The 21,733-nt window shown below is 31.3% G+C and overlaps 1 protein-coding gene across 1 annotated transcript in view; it reads right to left on the reverse strand.

The window, feature by feature from the left end:
* Nucleotides 1-4,174: 4,174 nt before the first annotated feature.
* The window catches only part of LOC143063750 (multiple epidermal growth factor-like domains protein 8), a 43,379-nt gene continuing 25,820 nt past the window's right edge, over nucleotides 4,175-21,733 (reverse strand). The window contains exons 21-33 of the mRNA XM_076236114.1: nucleotides 21,497-21,702; nucleotides 19,926-20,070; nucleotides 19,251-19,521; nucleotides 18,713-18,845; nucleotides 15,407-15,605; nucleotides 14,546-14,703; nucleotides 13,423-13,666; nucleotides 12,157-12,337; nucleotides 11,097-11,286; nucleotides 8,720-8,893; nucleotides 7,033-7,305; nucleotides 5,661-5,880; nucleotides 4,175-5,300 (exon numbers count right to left, since the gene is read on the reverse strand). Coding sequence (XP_076092229.1) covers nucleotides 4,294-5,300; nucleotides 5,661-5,880; nucleotides 7,033-7,305; nucleotides 8,720-8,893; nucleotides 11,097-11,286; nucleotides 12,157-12,337; nucleotides 13,423-13,666; nucleotides 14,546-14,703; nucleotides 15,407-15,605; nucleotides 18,713-18,845; nucleotides 19,251-19,521; nucleotides 19,926-20,070; nucleotides 21,497-21,702 — 3,401 coding nt within the window. The 3' untranslated portion in view covers nucleotides 4,175-4,293. The remainder of the gene's footprint in view (nucleotides 5,301-5,660; nucleotides 5,881-7,032; nucleotides 7,306-8,719; nucleotides 8,894-11,096; nucleotides 11,287-12,156; nucleotides 12,338-13,422; nucleotides 13,667-14,545; nucleotides 14,704-15,406; nucleotides 15,606-18,712; nucleotides 18,846-19,250; nucleotides 19,522-19,925; nucleotides 20,071-21,496; nucleotides 21,703-21,733) is intronic.

Below are 21,733 nucleotides of genomic sequence, written 5' to 3' on the forward strand. Positions count from 1 at the left end.
CTTCAAAAAAGAATATTTGAATATGAATATTATCGAAACTTAATTATTTATTCAAAAAGGAGATCAAAAGATTTATTTCTCGTCCGTTTTCCAACACAAGAGACTGTAAAACCATAACAAACAAATTTAAAACATTGTAAGCATTTCTATGATAATTTTCTTTCTTCATCAATTCATTCTTCTTCAATTATTTCTTTCTAAAAATGCATTATCTGGCGCAAATATATACATATATTTCAACATTACTTAGCATACAAAATAAATAATAGATCTTATTTATGGATAAGAAAATTTAGAAAACTAGCTTTTATAGTTCAATCTAAAATTTAGAACATGATTGTCTAGTTTTTGCAAAGAATCTGACTATTGACAATAATAAAGCTAAAAATTAAAATATTGATAAATTATCACAATTTATGAATCAAGTATAACATTATTGCATAAGACAAAAATTTCACCAAATTGATTATAAAAATTGTAATTTGAAATTATTTCTCCAAAATGAAAAAAAAACTTAATGTCCCCTCCACTACTGTGGGGACATAGAAAGATCTATTAGGTATGCTTGAAAATATTAACTGTGCCTTAAGTTGAAGTGTGAGTATATAATTATATTCCCGAGGTTTGATAATCACAACTATGTATTCTTTCTTGATCTCTTCTGCATAATGCTGATACTCCCTCATTCACTAATTCAATCTGGTTTCCTTTGTTATATATAGGTAGCCTAAATATCAACATAATACAAGATATAACAAATAGTTCTCCAAGTTAATATATAACATATTAAAACTTACTAAATCATAACATTATGGCAATGATAAACAATATGTACAATTCAAGATATAATTATAACAAGCAACAAATTTGTAATCGTATAACAAATGAAAATAATGCCATCATGAAAAAATGAATAAAATGATTGGTTTATGACAATCAGATGTCTAATGCTATAAATGATGTATATGTATTGATAAAGCTATAAGTTTTTATTTTCTACAAGTTTTAAAATAATAATACAATAGCCGATATATTTGTTTAGCCGATATCTGATTAGGTGGAGTCTACTATATATACATTGTATTAAAATTGTAAGCATATCAACACAAAATATTACAAAATAAATTCAAATGATAGATATAAATAACATGTATATGGGTTCTGACAATTTTAAAGACAAAAACAGATCCCTTGTTTAGAGACTTTTCAGATTTGTTTTGTAAATAAGTAGGGATAGACATGGGTACCATTTTCTCTTCATTTACTCTTTTCTCAATTCATTTATTTTTTACTTATTTCAACTTTGAATTATTTTTAATTATGGAATTTGTATAATTTCTTCTTGAATTTTTAAATATATTCCATGTATATTGTGCATTTTAATGTTTTGTGCGGCACACAACATTTTCTATTTTAGAGAAGATAGCACCTTTTCAATAGAATGTACTGTGCAGCGCTCAACACTATCTATTCAAAATACATTGTATGGAAAGTTTTATGCACCACTAAAAACATTATAAAACAGAATAAACATGGAATGTATTAAAATTTAAAGCACAAGAAATTATTAACCATAATTAAAAATAATTCCAAGATGAAATAATAGCCTGTTTTTCTTTCTTCCTGCTATCTTCTGACACTTTTCTTTATCTCCCATTACCCAGCCTATCCTTTCAATAAATGAATAAAAGTTGTCCTACATTCAAACAAAAGACAGAATTACATAAATTCAGATATTCAATAATGCCAATTTATACTGATTAAGTTGCTAGAACACACCATCACATTTTTCCACTCACAAAAAAAATGGCGGACAGCATGGGGATCTTTCATCAGAAATAAATCAACATGAGATCTTATTAATACTGGTTTAAATAAAATACATGTGACTAGAAATGTTCATCTAAAGTACTGACTGTAAAACAAATTATTTCCTCTCAAATGTTTTTTTTGTGTTTAGCCCTTTCTAGCAGACTCCACAGCCATCTCTTTTCACGATTTCTTATTTTCTAGATGTATTCATATAAGATGATAAAGAAAGATTTAAGTTTTAAATTTTTGCAACAATTTATGTTCACATTATTTTTTTAATGGCCAAAAAATAAATCTCTCAAGAAAATAAGTTGGTTTACAGTATACTGGAAAATAGCAATGTATTCACAGAAACTAAAATTATTAACTAGATTTCCATAAAAAAAAAACATTCTACAAGAAAAATCATTCTTTCAACAAGTTTATACCCATGCTGTTCATTAATTGAAATAAAAAAAAAACAACAACAAAAAAACTCGACATTATGAATGTACTAATCTAATCGAAACTTATAAAAGCTATCAGTTAATTTCTTATATTTACTGGCAATTCTGAATACAATGCATTCTATTATAACTAGCTAAGGAGGAATTTTAGGATATATACTTATCAGAGAGGTAGATACAAAATATAAGTAGGTTTGAAATATTTGAAGCCTGACCCTGAAAGGGTTTTAATTATAGCCAGTCAAGGTCATTAAAAATCCACATCATCATCAAGGTAAAATAAATTTTGATTTGCACTTATTGAAGTTATACACACAACATTTCCTGTATATTTAATATTTAGATTCTCTGAACTACATTTTCCATCAATTTGAAAAAGATTTTGAATGGCAAGTGTCAAAATTTATTAATATTTTTTCCTTACATCAAAACATGTATGTTCAAAATTGACATGCAAAAGTCATTCATTCCATAATCTAATGCAATAGCTGTAGATTAAGACCCCGCTGAGTGAGACCCTCATTGTAAGTCAAGGTTGTTTAACATTCCCATCATAGTACTGATTTCAATGTTTATTCAGAAAAAAGTTACTAGTGATTAATTCATTTCAAATCATTTCTTTGAAAACAATAATACCAAATTCATCCTAAATAAAGATTAAGAACCTTGCCTTTCTGCCAAATGGGTAATCAAATAGTCTAAGAAATTATTATCTATAATGAGCTGAATCTCTTACAGCTATTTGGTCTTAAAAAATCTGTTTTAGTAATTCCATAAAAAACATGGCCTGCATTTAATTTTAGATTCTAAATCAAAACCATTTCATGTGAGAATAAAATAACACATAAGAAAATTGTCTAGCACCAACTAAAAAGAGAACAGACTTGTTTAAATTTTATGTATGATACTTAAATTGTCTAATTTCCATGAAGACATACCCTTATGAAAATAAATGCCCAAATCACAATAACGCATACATCAGCATTCTTACAAAAACAAATACACTGATTGCATTGAAATAAAATTATCAATTTTGGTTCAACAAAAATGTATCAAATTCATTAAACATATTAATACATATAATTTCTATAACAACAATTTATTCACCTGGTGTATAATTCTTTTTTATATATCACTCTTTTTACAGGTATTAAAGCAGCTGTAATTTGATTATATTTCATCAACATAACATTGTATTACCTATACATACAAGGTGTGTTACACAGTTTATTGGCTGAAAAGATTATAGCATAACAGCATTAGATGAGCTTGACTCCATCTTTTGAACACTGGACAATAATAATCATTATCATCATTGAGTAGAACTAGGTCTTCTCCTTGTATTAGATTTAGGATTATTATTTGAAGGTCTATATTCTTTTTAACACTATATAAATCTGTTTTTTTTTCATAATCCACATTGAGTAGAACTAGGTCTTCTCCTTGTATTAGATTTAGGATTATTATTTGAAGGTCTATAATCTTTTTAACACTGTATGAATCTGAAGTTTTTTCATAATCAACATTGAGTAGAACTAGGTCTTCTCCTTGTATTAGATTTAGGATTATTATTTGCAGGTCTATATTCTTTTTAACACTATTTAAATCTGGTTTTTTTTTCATAATCAACATTGAGTAGAACTAGGTCTTCTCCTTGTATATTAGCGTTAGGATTATTATTTGCAGTTCTTTAATATTTTTAACACTGTATGAATCTGTAGTTTTTTCATAATCAACATTGAGTAGAACTAGGCCTTCTCCTTATATTAGATTTAGGATTATTATTTGCAGGTCTATAATATTTTTAACACTATATGAATCTGTAGTTTTTATTCAACATTGATTAGAACTAGGCCTTCTCCTTGTATTAGATTTAGGATTATTATTTGCAGGTCTATAATCTTTTGAACACTATATGAATCTGTAGTTTTTATTCAACATTGAGTAGAACTAGGCCTTCTCCTTATATTAGATTTAGGATTACTATTTGCAGGTCTATAATCTTTTGAACACTATATGAATCTGTAGTTTTTATTCAACATTGAGTAGAACTAGGCCTTCTCCTTATATTAGATTTAGGATTACTATTTGCAGGTCTATAATTAGATGTCAATGATGAGCCTATACAAAGTTTTGATGAAGCATGTGTTCCCCCTGGAAGCTGAATCACAACTGTTCTTATCGCTGCCGAACCACTTATAATAGGTTCAACTGCTATTGGAATCACATCAAATGGCACTTTTTCTTTTACAATAGTTGGATGAATAATAGGTGCTAATAAATCTACTGGAGTAAGTCCCATAATTGGCACATTTCTGTGTGGTATTTTGGGAAGTTTTGGTCTCCTTAAGACAGGAGTTGATGACATAATAATTGGTTCTGGTTCAATATACACAAGAACTTTTGAGAATGGTCTGGAAGCCATGTGCATCATTTCTTTCGCACGTTGCTGTCTACTACGTTGTGTATCAACAGCTTGTTTCATCTTCCATAACAAGACGCAAACGGCTAAAAAGAGGAAGAAACTTGAAAAAAAGACAGAAAAAAAGACAAATAAATCTATGTGTGGTTGATCCTGTCTGAAATATAAGTTTCCATATGTATTGTTTGAGTATTTACTACCTACTCCATACATTATGATATAAAATCGAGCAAATTTTAAATTATGACTATGAACTGGTAAAGTAATCACTAATCGCGACTCCACATTTTTCACGCGTAAAATAGTATTTGTTTGAGTAACGGTATGGTATGTATGAAAGTTCTTGGCATGTATCTCCAATAACTCATGAGAGACTCCAGACGTACTATTTTGAACGCTTCTCTTGTCAAGAGGTTTTGATTCTGCTAAGTCAGTCATTATGTTGTGAATGTGAATATTATAATTATCTAAACTCCTTTTGTTGATTGGATAAGACCATCTCTGAGAGCTTCCACCTCTTATGTGAAGGTCACTGTCGAGTTCTAAGATGTGTACTCCATTTTCTTTGTTGTCCTTAACAGTGAAAGTCTGGTCACTGGACGAAAAGAAGACGTCTGCTCCTAGATAAAACGAAAATTGTATCGTGAAATAATATTTTTTCAATGACAATTGAAAACAATTTTACAAAATCAAAATAGGTAATTATTGCTTTAATAAAACTAAATCATTAAATAATCATTAAACAAATTTCATACAAAATCTTTTGTCAATTTTCAAAAATTTCACAAAAGCTGAAGTTGAAATGGTTTGCATTGAGGAGTGTTTTACTCATGTATATTCCATGCACATAGCTTTAATACTATGCAGTATGGGTTTGGCTAATTGTTGAAGGTTGATAGATTGTTGCCTCATAAACATTTACTCTGTGCCTTCTTGTATTTATAATCGTCCTCATGTTGTCCATTTACTAAATTTCTTACCTCCCTTGAGAACATCTATAGTTATACGAATGTCAACATTGAGGTATCGTGGTTGTACAGCAAAGAATACAGTTCGTCCTTGCATCAAAGGATGAGGATTTTGGCTGCATTCATTCTGTGTTTCTGGGTCAAGGCAATATTCTCTATCCACATTCATCTGACGGTAACATTGGTGGTCATGGACTGGATGACCTTGAAAGTATTCTTCACACACTGCACACTATAATAAAATTACAAAAATATTAAATCTAAACAGCCTACTCATATGAATAGGTAAAAAAAGATTTATCCTTAATTAGGATGACTTGATATATTTTTCCATATGCATATTTTGATTTGTGGTGTGGTACAAATGTATCAATATGTTGATATCTAGCTTGATTTGATGGGCTGCTGCCCAACTGAAATCACATATCTCCTCTTCTTCATATTAAGTTTCATATGTAGTGTTAAAACAGGATACACTGCCTTCAAATGTGTTTCACATAAAGAAATAAAATTTTCTTTTGATATACTCTACAGGCATAGCTTATACACTAGGTGGGTGTTCAAGTATGAAAATCTGTTAAAAACTTAACATACTGTGAAAGTACTTTAATTCGTGGGTATCAATTTTTCGTTGTTTGAGCAACATTTACATGTGCGTGGGTTTTTAAATTCGTGGATATTACTTTTTGAAGAAAAAAAAACTAAAAAGTTGAAGCCATTAGAAACAAAGGTTACAAATTGTCTGGATTTAAGGAAATTGCAAAATAAACATTGACCCTTGTAAATCGTAGTGGTCACACTAATTAAACTGAGATGAAGTGGTCAACAGAATAAGACCAACAAAGGTGGTAATTAGGCCATAAACAAGTCACCAAAGGAAAAAAGTTACATAAACAAATGTTAAAAACGTATCTTGAATTGTAAAATATTTTTTTATCAAAAGCAAGCACAGTATGAAATTATTACTTCCCATACATACGACGAGAATTATTAGGATATAAACTTGGATAAAGTGGATAAAGTCATCCACGAAAACCACATAAATTGGTTCCCCACGAATAAAAGTACTTTCACAGTATAGAATATTATAAAGTTAGATAATGCAATAGCTGAGCCAACTTCAATCCCTTTTAATATATATTGCACATAGAAGGTAACCCAGTGTTCTCCCAGGGTCATATAGCACAATGGTACAATAGTGCAATATTTAATTTGTTTACAAGGGTGCTCTTTGAGAAGATTTCACAATAAAATGTTTTATAAATGTGGTGCTTTAATTTCAGTGAAACAGCAATATTCCAAATCCCATACTGCTATTAAAAAATACTTGTTTAGAACTCTGCAACCCCTTGAATAAATACATATCAGATTTTTATCAATGTACCTGTTTTTTCCAGCACGTATCTGGAGAGTCATTTTCATCGCTGGAGCAACGTGTTCGTGTATTGTTTCTACATGGACGACATTCCCCTGTCATATTGTCACAGAAATGACTATGGCCGTGGCACTGACATTTAATACAAGCATCAAACTTGGTCATTCCTTTATGTCTGAAGTAGCCCGACTGACAACCGTCACACTTTCTACCGTCTGTGTTGTTCTGACATCGTATACATACTGGATCACTTACAGGTCCATTAGGACTAAAATCTTTATTCTAAACAAAAACAGATTTTTTAAAAGATTAAACTTTTTGTGTGTATGGACCAGAATTTATATAAAAAAAAAAAAACAAGAATGTGTCCAAAGTACACGGATGCCCCACTTGCACTATTATTTTACATGTTCAATAGACCGTGAAATTGGGTAAAAAATCTAATTTGGCATTAAATTAGAAAGATCACACCATAGGGAACATGTGTACTAAGTTTCAAGTTGATTGGACTACAACTTCATCAAAAACTACCTTGACCAAAAACTTTAACCTGAAACTCACACTTTAATTTTCTATGTTCAGTGGTCCGTGAAATTGGGGTCAAAAATTTAACTTGGCTGTAAAATTAAAAAGATCATATCATTAGGAACATGTGTACTAAGTTTCTTCAAGTTGATTGGACTTCAGCTTCATCAAAAACTACCTTGACCAAAAACTTTAACCTGAAACTCACACTTTAATTTTCTATGTTCAGTGGACCGTGAAATTAGGGTAAAAAATTTAACTTGGCTGTAAAATTAGAAAGATCATATCATAAGGAACATGTGTACTAAGTTTCAAGTTGATTGGACTTCAGCTTCATCAAAAACTACCTTGACCAAAAACTTTAACCTGAAACTCACACTTTCATTTTCTATGTTCAGTGGACCGTGAAATTGGGGTCAAAAGTTTAATTTGGTTGTAAAATTAGAAAGATCATATCATAAGGAACATGTGTACTAAGTTTCAAGTTGATTGGACTTCAGCTTCATCAAAAACTACCTTGACCAAAAACTTTAACCTGAAGCGGGACAGACGGACGGACGAACAGACGAACAAACAGACGAACGAACGGACGGACAGACGGACGAACGGACGCACATACCAGAAAACATAATGCCCCCTTACTATCGTAGGTGGGGCATAAAAAAATACTCAACAAAGTTCTCCAACTTATTAGGTCAGATGAACTATGATGTACATAAATTTAAGCTTTATTAAAGTTTATCAAGTGTCTTGGTGATAGTCATTATGCAGGATAAACTAGAAATGATGTTTGTTCGGTAGGTTTTTAATCACAATTCCTTAATGACTGCAGTGCTGATTATCAATTAAAAAGAGTACAATTTGACAAATAATTCATGCAATATAGAATCATATTTTTTTAACCACTCTCTCAGCATGGGAAGTAAGTAGCGATGCCCCTAAACGCAGGAATGATGTTCACAAAAACCAAAGGTTTGATAGATATGCAAAAAATTCAAAAGTGGTCTATTTAATATTAATATGAATACTGCTACAGAGCATTTGAAATCATTACTTATTTGTAAGGGGTTTGTTTTTTCATTCTGTGCTGTATATTCTTTTATAGTTAACTAATGATTTTAATTGCCCTTTGGGATCTTATCTTGAAATTATTTTAGTGCAAATCACTCACCACTTTGTGATAGTCATAAGTAGAATAAATGGTACTGGCATTCAGTTTCTTAAAGTCTTTGACAGAAGAACATCTATTTGTATGATTATTGCAGACATTGAAACAGGAGTTACAAGGCTGGTTCATCTTTGGACTTCCAACAAACCACAATTTACAATGTTCACATTGATATCCCTGTAATTACAATAATTATTTTTTAAATGGTTGCATTTAACGAATCAAATTTGTCCGATTCTCATCTTAGCTGAAAAACAGTTATTCTAGTAATTTTCATTGACATTTTTAATACTCTAATCTTGATTGTTTTTTGTAACATTCTTTTTGACACCTCATTTTTGTTACTCAATTAAATCTCATTTTCTTTAATAAGTATATAACAACAAGGGTGCCAAAGTTAAAATAAAATAATGTAGCTTCTACATAAATCAATTCAAAATACTTAATCAGGATGACACAATAGTGTCCATTATTAAAGACAATTCTACCATAGTTGGATATAATGAACAATAAATAATTTTAATGTCAACTGAACTGCATCAGATGCTTTAACAACAGCAGTATTTACGTCTGCCCTACAAGTCAATCCATTTCCAGTTAACAGAAAGAACAATCTGATCAGAAAAAAAAAGCCAGTCTTTTTGGCCCTTTATAACTTACTGTTCATCGTGAGCCAAGGCTTCGTGTTGAAGAGCGTACTTTGACCTATAACGGTTTACTTGTACAAATTGTGACTTGGATGGAGAGTTGTCTCATTGGCACTCATACCTCATCTTCTTATATCTACTAACTGCAGTGGACAAGTTGTAGGATTCTAAAAGCTGCATTTATCACAAAACATATTGACCAATTGATTGTTGTTTGCTTGATTGATTGATCGATCGATTGGTGTTTAATGCCACTTTCAATATTATTGTGCTTTTTTGTGGTGGATGGAGTTGGAGTGCCCCAGTGAGAACCACAATAGGAAATCTGACAATCCCCGTCAATTAAGAGATAACTGTATTGAATTTGAAGCTCTGACGGCATCAATTGGGGATTTGATGGTCGCAAATTAAGTTTTCTGGTGACGCGTTAGTTCTGAAACTGACAGAAAACAACGTTAAAACATGTATTTAAAATCTGTCATATGCTGCCATGTAAATAAGTGACGTTATCCAATCAAAATGAACGTTACAAACCTTGTTGCATAAGAATTAAGATTAGAGACTTTGTACCTACATGTGAAGGATTGGAACTCACAACCTTAGTGTTGACTAACAAGTGATACAGTAGTTCGACTACTCAGACCACCTGGCCACCAAGGGCCTTTTTTTGCTTGATGTCCAGTGCCAAATATTTCATGTTTATTTATAGTGTGTGATAACATTGTGTGAGGGAATTCGACGTTTGATGTACCACTGTTAACTCCAGTGCAATTTATGACAATACCACTGCATCAATCAGAATTATTTTTTTGGCAGTGTTTTAAGAAATGATTTTGCTTTGTTGTCGCGTATTATTTGTGAAACATTCAATGTTTTAAAAAGGCGAATTTTCTTTATAAAGGCAATGATTATGTTGACTTTTGAAGGCCAAACTTTCTACAGCCTTAAATACGCTAATGAAAGATCCAAAAACTATACCAATACATAGCGACATGATTATGAAATTATAACAAATCTATTGGTTAACAAATTTTTACTCGTTATTGCAAAATAATGAACTTAATATATCTGACATTTTCTCCCTACCCAGTTTACCCCTATACATTTTTATGATGTGGACTGGTCATTGTTATTAAATCGTAGGCAATTTGATTGGATTAAGTTGTTATTAGTTTACCTTCAAACTTGTTTATGCTTTTCATACATGACTATTGATTAATTAGACGTGCATGAATGTGACCGGTAACTAAAATGACCTTCAAACTGGACACTGGACGAGTCAATATTATGTTTTATCAATGAAAGTTAAGGTATGAAAGGTAAGAATTGCCACTTATTCGATTTTCACAAAATTTTCGGAATATACAGTTGGAAAGGTTATTTTTTAAAAGCCTATTGTGAAGAGTAAAGAGAAAGTTTACAAATAATACGTTTTGTTCCATTAAACAAGTCATTTTCGTAAGAGAAATACCGAAATATATTTTACGCACGACTACGGCAGGTAAAATTATTATTTATCATAATAAAAAAAAGCATTTTTCAGTCTCATTGGAATATGTTGATTACAATTAATCCCAAACTTAAGAAGTAAGTAACTGAAGTCAAAATATGTCCGATCTGCCTATTTCTGCACATCAAAAGTCAATACGATCGTTTTAAAGTCAATTTCGTCTACCTCACAAAATCTTGTTAGGCACTATAGGAAGATTAATAAAACTAAATACATCACTTACTTGTGTGTTGTTATGACAATTTAAACAATGTTTGGTCTTTTCCACACTTTCACATTCACTGTTTTTATGGCACTCACATTCTACCGTACAATTTTTGCCAACATAACCAAAACTGCAGTCACATTTATCTGGTCTGACACAGATGCCATGCTGACACCCTTGATGACATACTGGTATACATTCTTTAGTACTGAAAAATATTTAACAAAATCAAATCTCTCCAATGAAACTTTAATGCAAAATATATTTATAAATAGGTTTGTATTTATGTAACTTAAAATCTATTGAAGCTCTAAACAGGGGGTCTCATTGGGGGGTTGTGATCCCGGATCCTGCTTACTGTTTTGACAGATTCCTGTATCCTGCTTACACTATGTACGTGAGAAATTTTCATTTTTTGTAATTTCCCGTGTCCCGCTAGACCTCATTTCCCATTCTCACGGCACAATGATTTGACTTTCACATGTCACGCTTACATATAGCAGCAATCCCACGTCACATTTAGACCCCAATGAGAACCACTAACCAAATTAATTGACAAATAATTTCAAAGTAAATAGCTTGCAAGCCAATGTATCTGTATCCATGCACACTATAAGAACCCTGAACCTGTGACATATTTAATCTTTTAAATTTTTTGTTGGCTTCTCAAGTGACCTTTGCATAGCTTTAACTTTTACTTCTTCTGTTGAGATATGATGTGACTATTTGTGAAAATTCAAAAATGTTGAAAGACATGCATAATGGTATATTATTAAAATACAAAGTCTCTCAAAAAAACGGAATAATTTCCATAGCTTTTTGGTAAAATAGGTGCAACTGTGACCACAACAGTTTCCAGTCATGTGCACACGTGATGACAGTTCCCATAAACTGCTTACTTTTGCACCCTTCCATCTTTTTCTCCTTCACAAGATTTTTCTATTGAACAGTTGGAATACACTGGTTCTAGTTAACAGTTAAAAATTGGTTTAATAAATGTCCAATTTAAGCCCCCTTTTCTCCCTATCCTTTGAAGTCATCCCCCCTCCCACCTTTCCCCACCCCGACCTTTACTTACTTAGAATCTTCCATGTATCCTTTTTTACATGAGCAGTTGAATCCCTTCAAAGTGTCAAAACAGTCCTGCGTTACATTGTTACACGTATGGTGGCCATTGATACATTCATTTTCAGGAGGACAGCTTATATAGGACCACATCGGCTCAACTATTGACCAGTGGTATTGGTTCATTGGTGAATCTATGTAAATAAACAAAACATATTGATTAATATATAACAGCTTTGAAAAACTAAACAAATTCAGACACTGAGAACTAATAATCAAGACAAATTTTGCTCCTAACCTACAATTATCTGTGTGTTTTGCATTTTGTTGTGCCGAATTAAGACATGAAAATATCAATTTATTGTAAATTCAGAAATTATTGCTGGCATTTATTATTGCGATTTTGTCATTTTATACTAAAATTCGAATTTTTGCAATTTTGCGAAAAATCCTGTTGTATTCATATACAAAATTTTAAATCGCAATAATTTCTGAATTTACAGTATCACGACAGGATTGATTTCATATCTCACACGTGAGACTATTTTCTTCTACTAAATAATCAGTCTTTGCTACAAAATCTCATACATTAGAATATTTTCTTCTTCTGAACAATCAAAGTCATTGCTACAAAATCTCAAAATGTGAATATTTTCTTCTTCTGAACAATCAAAGTCTTTGCTACAAAATCTCATACGTTAGAATATTTTCTTCTTCTGAACAATCAAAGTCATTGCTACAAAATCTCAAAATGTGAATATTTTCTTCTTTTGAACAATGTAAGTCATTGCTACTTATATAAAAACCAAAATTTTATAAATGTGTACAAAAAAATGAGGTGCAGGTCTTCAATAAACATGATAAATATACAAACATTCTACAAATTTTAAAGTTAGCATCTGTAGGAATTATTTAAAAGTATGGTTACTTTTCTACACAAATGTAACACGGGAAAATCTACAAACATTTCTAAATGGTTAGGTAAATTGAGGTGCACATGTTAAATATTTAATAAACAAGAATATGTCCATAGTACATGGATGCCCCACTCCCTATGTATTGTTTTTATGTTCTGTGGACCTTGGAATTGGGGTCATATCATTGGGAACATGTGTACTAAGTTTCAAGTTGATTGGACTTAAATTTCATTAAAAACTACATTAACCAAAAACTTTAACCTGAAGCTAGACAGACGGACGAACGGACAGACTGAAAAACATAATGCCACTAGTTGGGGCATAAAAATTTCTAAAATAAAATCCAAGATAATAATACTGACCAGTTTTAAAGTTTCTAATATCTCCTGGATTACAGACACCACCAGTCGGTCCTTTCATTCCTCCAGGCATACATAAGCCCATGCCATTATTTCCAGCACACCATCCACACCCTGGAGCTCTCAGACAATTAGAACACTGTCTGAACTCATGACAAGGTCTTAAACACTCAGTTGTTGAAGAGTCAATCAGTAAACCACAGTTGCCATGAGAACACCTAAGAGGTTTGTAAGCTTCTGACATACACTGAAAAATAAAGAAACAGTCACAACTTAAATTGTGTTGAAATTACTTAACTGATCATTTACATTGTATCTTTAGTGATTTACAAGTAGATTCATTCATACAAAGCAGACTGAGAAACACCATGTGTGAGGATGATGCAAGTCAAATACTTCTACTGCAGCCAAATGTTCTAAATCTAACGGTCACAATACTGTAAATTCAGAATTTAATTATAGTGAAATTTCAACAAGGTAATAATCGCAATATTTTGAACTCACATTTTGATTTTTTTTTATATGAATTAACCAGGATATATATCTCAATATTGCCAAAATTCAAATAGCATTTTATTCTAAAATCACAAAATCACAAAAATAAATGCACATAATAATTTCTGAATTTACAGTATTGTAGCTTACATTAACTCAATCTGTAAATCTCTATTAAAATGTCGAGGTAGTGGATAAACTGGCAGACTGGCATTAAAAGTATCAAAATTTTAATTCAAGGTGTTATCATTATCATCAGGAAACAAAAGAAACACAACACTGTATTAACTGAGGACATAACTCTTGATATGTTAATGTTCAATTATATTGTTATAAGTTTTAAAAGATTCAGTCAAGTAGCACTATCAATATCATTTGGATGACGAAAAAAAAAAAACCCTGCTAAGGGCCAAAACTCTTGAACAGTAAATGTCAAAACAATCATTATCAAATTTGACCAGTTTTTTTATAGTCCATGACATTGTGTTAAAGTTTCAACAGATTTGGGCAAGTGGTACTTCAATTATCATTCAAAATCAAAACATGTGACCTCTTCAATGTAAAGGTACAAAAACTTACTGCCTGTAGAGCATGACTATTGACCTCTTCAATGTGAAGGTAGAAAACTTACTTCTTGTAGAGCATGACTCCATACACATTTCCCGGACCCAGCTTCTGCTCCTACGCTTCTGATGCATGACTGGCAGTTAGCATTTAATTGACATGGTGCAGGGCATACAGTAATGTTAGGTGACTTATTCCGTCTGCAATACCAATTCTCTTCTTCATCTGATAATATTAAAAACACATATTTACTGTAATATTGATATACAATGAATACTTATCAATATAAATAAAGGTATGTGGTATGAATACCAATAAGATAACCCTTTATTAAAGGTCAAAGGACAAAGATTTGTGATAATCACATTTATGGAAAGTGGATTCATTATATTACCTGGGGTACTTATCTTCATGGATTTAGTTGGTAACGGTGAGCCATGAATTCTAGTGTTATGAAAAATGTACTTTTTTTATAGTTTGTATGCAAACTTTAATATTCAAAACCACACATTCAAATATCAATGAAAATTGGTATGAAAGAAAATAAATGAATCGAGAGTACATGTTTATGTAATATCCATCAGTCAAAAACACAATTTGATGTGGAAATAAATTAAGATTAAACCTTGCATTATTCTACTTTAGGACATACACATATGGACATACTCTAGCACTTGTTAGTCTTGTGTGTTTTTTAATTTTGGTTCATTTATATGTTTATTTAGGAGCCAGCTGAGGCCAATCTCCTGGTGCAGGATTTTCTCACTTCCTTGAAGACCCATTGGTGGCCTTCAGCTGTTATCTGCTCTTTGGTCCGGTTGTTGTCTTTTTAACATATTTCCCATTTCCATTCTCAATATAACTACATGATTCCTACATACTAATCGTTTCCCCAAGTTATCGGGATGAGATCGGTACATGAACTTACTATATCCTTTTGTACTGGTCCATTCACAGTTCAGAGCTTTACATCTTTCACAAGTACTTGTCCCACATTCAAATATCCCACACCAGTGGGATTCCCCGACTGGTGAAGAACTTGGGTGATTTTTACAGGTCTGACCAGTGCATTTGCGACCAACCTTCACACATTTGTTCTCTCCACAGTTCTGACACCATTTGCATATCTAAAGTAAACAGTGTAATAAAACATCTACTGGAAATTCAAAAATTATTGCGAGGTTTTTATTATTGCAAAAAATTCGTAAGGGTTCCACGGAACCCAGTGTCTCGCCTACTTTTGCTGTTAATCGCAGACTCAACAAAAATGAGGAAAAACATCAATAAAAATTTCCCTCTCGATACTGTCTTTTGATTGAAAGAAGCTTCTAAGTTTGGTAAAAAATCCAGGATAGTTTATGAATCTAATAAATGTTTTATAAACTTTAACTGCAGACTGTATGTAATGTTAACTGGAAGAAAAACTAAGTCCATTTATAAGTAAAATACAGAAAAAGTGATTTTTTTTTTGCAAAATTTACTTCTGAATAATATCTTATGATTAGAAACAAGCTTTTGTTTAAGTTTGGTAGAAATCCAGGATAGTTTAAGAACATTATAAAAATTTTAAAAACTTAAACCACAGAGTGAATGTTTTGTTTCTGGCAAAAAAACTAAGTCAATTTATAAGTAAAATACGGAAAAGTGGAAATTTATTTTTACAAAATTTTCTGCTTGATACTATCTTATGATCATAAACAAGCTTCTGTTCAAGTTTGGTACAAATCAAGGATAGTTTATGAAAGTTATTAAAATTTTAAAAACTTTAACCACAGAGTGAATGTAATGTTTCCTCGCAGAAAAACTAAGTCCATTTATAAGTAAAATACGGAAAAAAAGGAATTTTATTTTTACAAAATTTACTTCTGGATACTTTCTTATGATCATAAACAAGCTTCTGTCCAAGTTTAGTAGAAATTCAGTATAGTTTAAGAAAGTTATTAAAATTTCAAAAACTTTAACCACAGAGTGAATATTTGTGGACGCCGCCGACGACGACGACGCCGACGACGACGGAATGTAGGATCGCTAAGTCTCGCTTTTTCGACTAAAGTCGAAGGCTCGACAAAAATGCAACAGAGTTGTAAACGCAATAATTTAAACTCGCATTTTGAATTATTTTATATGAATTAAACAGGATTTTTCTCAAAATCATAAAAATTCAAATCGCATTTAAGTCTAATATGGCAAAATAGCAATAACAAGTGAAACTGCGAGCTACTGCTCACTGATGATACCCCCGCCGCAAGTGGATAATATTAATAGTGTAAAAATATGCAAGTGTTCGGTAAACAGGAAGTTGTCAAGTGATGAATCTGAAAACGCATCACACGGTATAGCTGACTTATAAAAATCCTGAAACCAAATTTCAAAAATCCTTGTATTGTAGTTCCTGAGAAAAATGTGACGAAAATTTTCAACTTGGCTATCATGTGTAAAATCATACAAGTGTTCGGTAAACAGGAAGTTGTCAAGTGATGAATCTGAAAACGCATCACACGGTATAGCTGACTTATATAAATCCTGAAACCAAATTTCAGAAATCCTTGTATTGTAGTTCCTGAGAAAAATGTGATGAAAATTTTCAACTTGGCTATCATGTGTAAAATCAGACAAGTGTTCGGTAAACAGGAAGTTGTCCAGTGATGAATCTGAAAACGCATCACACGGTATGGCTGACATATATAAATGTTGATACCAAATTACAGAAAGGGTGGATGTGTAGTTCCTGAGATAAATGTGACAAAAGTTTCATGGGACGGACTGACTGACGGACGGACGGACGGACGGACTGATGGACGGACGGACTGACAGACAGAGGTAAAACAGTATACCCTAAAAAACAGTATACCCCCCCTTTTTTAAAGCGGGGGTATAATAAATGCACTCAATAATTTACAGTAATCAATTTAATAGGAAATATTTTTGATCTGATGGTTGCACTTTCAATACTTTAGTTTTATATGAAGATAGCTAGTGTATAGACTATATGAACAAAGAAAAGATAATAACCCGTTTTCTAAAACTGATTATAAGAAAATCAGCATACAACTACATCATAAATTATCTGCATGTGTTTATTGTCATATTTTTGTTTATATATATATATATGTATGTATAAGATTTTTGTTGATGATTAAGCAAACTTATTGAAATTTATGATGCAGTTGTATGCTGGCTTTCTTATAATCAGTTTTATTAACAAAAATCTTATACATACATATATATATTAAAACAAAAATATGACCATAAACACATGCAGAAATGAGGTCAGTACTTTAACATGGACTTAAAAGAAGCATTAAAAGCTTATCGTTCATACTCAAGTATAAGTCAAATATTTAGGAGTAAACTTAGTGAATTAGAAAAGGGTACAGGTTAATTGCCAGATCTAGCAACTGAAGAATATCTCCAAATCCATAGAAATATGGTCTGAATTCAAATTTCCAGGCAAAAAAAACAACAGTAGTAGATGTTTATTAGCCAAACCTACATAATTCTTGGAAAATAATATTTTCTTATAAATAAATTTTGTGTTTTTACTGTCTTCTGATTGGTTAAAACTATTAGTTTTATTTTCAATGTTGTCAATTTTTATGGCGACACGCCCACTTTGACGTTGTGTATTCATACACCAACATGTGTGTACGTTGTTATTGTTAATATAAATAATATAAAAAGTTCTTTGAGCCTTAGTTTTGATGGAAATTTATTAATAATGAATGGCAATAATTTATTTTGATTTTATTGAACCATAAAACTAATTTTTGACTCTTCACATTTTACATAATCCGCTTTGCTGATTATTCAATGTGAAGAGTCAAAAATTAGTTTTATGGTTCAATAAATTCAAAATAGATAATAGCCATTCATTAAATAAAATAAAAGAATTCAGTGCTGACTTTGTGTTTTATTTGATCTCTGTTTGTCAGTTTCTGTCATTTTGTAATGAATCTCACAATGTTTTCATTTTAAGTATATCCTTTTTACATCCACATGGTTTGTGTATAAATCCTTAGAAGTGCTACACCCAGGAATTGGATGACACTGTATCGAATAGAGCAAAGTGTGCTTTAACATGAATTCAATTAGGAAATTATTTTCACAATAAATAAGCTGTGTAAATGTAGGACTGAATTTCTAATATTAACATAGAAATAAAATTGATGCTCATAATTTTTTCAATATAATGCACAATTTTTTACTGTCTGGTTAATGAAATAGCTATAGCTACCTGTCTTATATTCTTAAAGTATGGGAACACGGCTAAACATGAATCACAGGTTGTATAACCATCACAATCTCTCCTTAAATGCCAATTTTCATCACATTCTCCTCTCCCTTGTAACAGTGTCTGTCCAAAACATCTGTAACAAAAGATAATAACATTTTAGGTACATTATCAAAATTTCTAAATTTTTCAAGGCTTTGAAAATTTGTGTGTAAAATCATTTGATACAGAAAATGTTGATAAACAAGGGAGGTAATTATATAAATTACTGTGAATTCATTATTTTTGTGGATACTTATTTTAATGATTTTGAAAATATTGTTTATTTGTGGATCTTTGGTTTGTGGTTTTACCAAAGTCTAAATATAAGCCTAAAGAAAATTGGTACTTCTCTGAACATTTTTACCCACAAAATCCACAAATATTGGTACCCTATGAATAATAATGAAAGTATTTGTGAAAATAAGTTGTTTACAGTAAATCAAAGTTCCAAAGCAACAACCCAGATTTTTTCCTTTACTTTGTCATTTTTAATACTTACTCGTTTGGCAAAAATTTATGAATGTGAGCTGAATAACAGGATGTGACATTGCTCCCATCTGGACTAGAGATAATACACGCTTTACAACCAGTAGAGGATCTGACACACTTATGCTCGTCCTTAATCAGTCGACACCTGTCTATTGGCAGTGTCAATTTGATCATCCCACTATGAACTTCACCACTGTAACCGCCCATGATGTAAACACTGGTTTCTATGGCAACAGATGCTGCTGACACTCTTATGTTTATTGGTGCATCTTCTTGGACTTCTGCAAGAAAACAATGTAATAAATTTATACAAAATATATATATTTTAACATGAAACAGTTTCTTTAAAAATTATAAGATATAGAACATTTTTTTTTATAAAAGTATACATATTTTTGAGAGCATAATGTTCAGTTATAAATAAAATATTTTGTAATAATAATGGGACTTTTTCGTTATTCCGGAACATTATACATATGTTGCCTTCCCTTTCACAAAAATGTATTTAGGTCATCTGGAACATTGCAGACACCACCAACAATCTAGGTCCTTCAAATGTTTTTAAATATTAATTCATAACTTAAAACAAACAAAACATAATGAAAATTATTACTTTTCTATTAAAAACATGATTTGTTGTTTCATTTATTATACATGTATTTATAAATCCACATATAGATTTTACCTTTGAACTTGAAGGAATGCCAATTATTACACAGATAATGGTAAACCAGAACCTTGTTAGTCAGTTGTTGGTCATCAGACTGTCCACCAAATATGACCATATACTTCCCAACATCAACTGCTGTGTGGAATATCCTCTTGTCTTTCTGCAATCAACAATCATATGTCCAGTTAAAAGTAACTAATAAATTTTTCTACCTTGCTCTGTGCAAAGCATATTCAACTTTGAAAAATTACTGCGCAAAATTTAAGTACAATATAGACTGTCTTAAACGAATTCATTCAAGTTTGAACTTTTTTGTTTCTATTGTACAGATGTTTAGTTATTTAACAAAAATTAGAGTAATTGTTCTTTGGGCTACTTCTCAATAATTTAACACTCACATACATGCAGAAATTGTATGACAAAAACAGATAAAGCTTAGTGCCATACATAGAACTACACCTTTTAGTTGTAGAGAAAAATGCAACACTTATATTGTACAGACTTTGCTCATTGTTAAAGGCCGTACAGTGAGCATGGTTTTTATTTTCTGTGTCATTTTAGTCTCTTGTGGAGATCTGTTTCATTGGCAATCATACCACATCTTCTTTTTTTTATACATAGAAGTAAACCTGCATTCCCCTCTATTTGAGCAAGTAAGTATATTCATTAAACAATATTTGCAGTTTTGACAGCACATTAAGATTGATTTCTGGTTTACACAACTGTTTAATATTCATTGTTTGGGTTCATTTTCTCATTTGAATCAGCTTTTTTCTTTTATACATTTCTTATCACTTTTGAAAAGAACATTTCCAAGAATGATACATACTTCAATTTTTTTTATTTTCCGACATGTACCATTTAAATAGCTCATAGAATAACTTTATGACTCCCTCCTCTCCTAAGAAAAAGTTAACACAAAATACAACACCCCAAAACACAAGAATGTGTCCATAGTACAGGGATGCCCCACTCACACTATCCTTTTCTATGTTAAGTGGACCATAAAACTGGGGTCAAAACTCTAATTTGGCATTAAAATTAAAGATCATCTCATAGGGAACATTAATCAAAGTGCTTGAAAGCACTGAACGGTAAAGATTGCTTGAATTCATCAGTGGGAAGTAAAATTAAATAATGCATTGGTTGTTGATTTAACAGCTATTCTAGACAAAGGAAGATTTATATTTTTAGAACAGATATTAGATTCCTGCACGTTGCAAAAGTTATGTAATTTTCTTGACAAGTGAAATATCATTTTGTGCCTTGAATATCTGAGCATATATTACATCGGCAAAATTCTGGAAATGTTCATGGATAGTATGTATAGAATGTTATGATCAATGCACTATATTTTTTGTATCAAAAAAGGCGGTGATCAGCTTGGAAGATTAAGATATCAAGTCAGTCCCATAAGGTTTTGATTGCATTTCATGCAATCTTTACCTAAAAACTACCTTGACCAAAAACTTTAACCTGAAGCGGGACAGACGGACGTAAGGACTGACTAACAAACCGCCGCACAGAATGAAAAACATAATGCCCATAAATGAGGCATAATGAATGGGACATATAATTAAACTAACCTCAGCTCCTTCTTCTGAATATCTAGTTGACTGCAGGTTATTCCAACGTTTGCTCACTAAATCAAATGAATACAGCTCATCAGACAAAACCACTCTAGGAGATTCAGACAGATTAACTATTGGAGATCTGTATAGTATTCCTCCATAGATATAAATAGTCTTAATAGACTTGTCCTCGTGGTGAACAGCAGTATGACCATACAATCCTAAAGTTATATATACATGTAAAATATTGTT

Source organism: Mytilus galloprovincialis, chromosome 2 (assembly GCF_965363235.1).
Source record: "Mytilus galloprovincialis chromosome 2, xbMytGall1.hap1.1, whole genome shotgun sequence".
In the NCBI taxonomy this organism is placed as follows: Eukaryota; Metazoa; Mollusca; class Bivalvia; order Mytilida; family Mytilidae; genus Mytilus; species Mytilus galloprovincialis.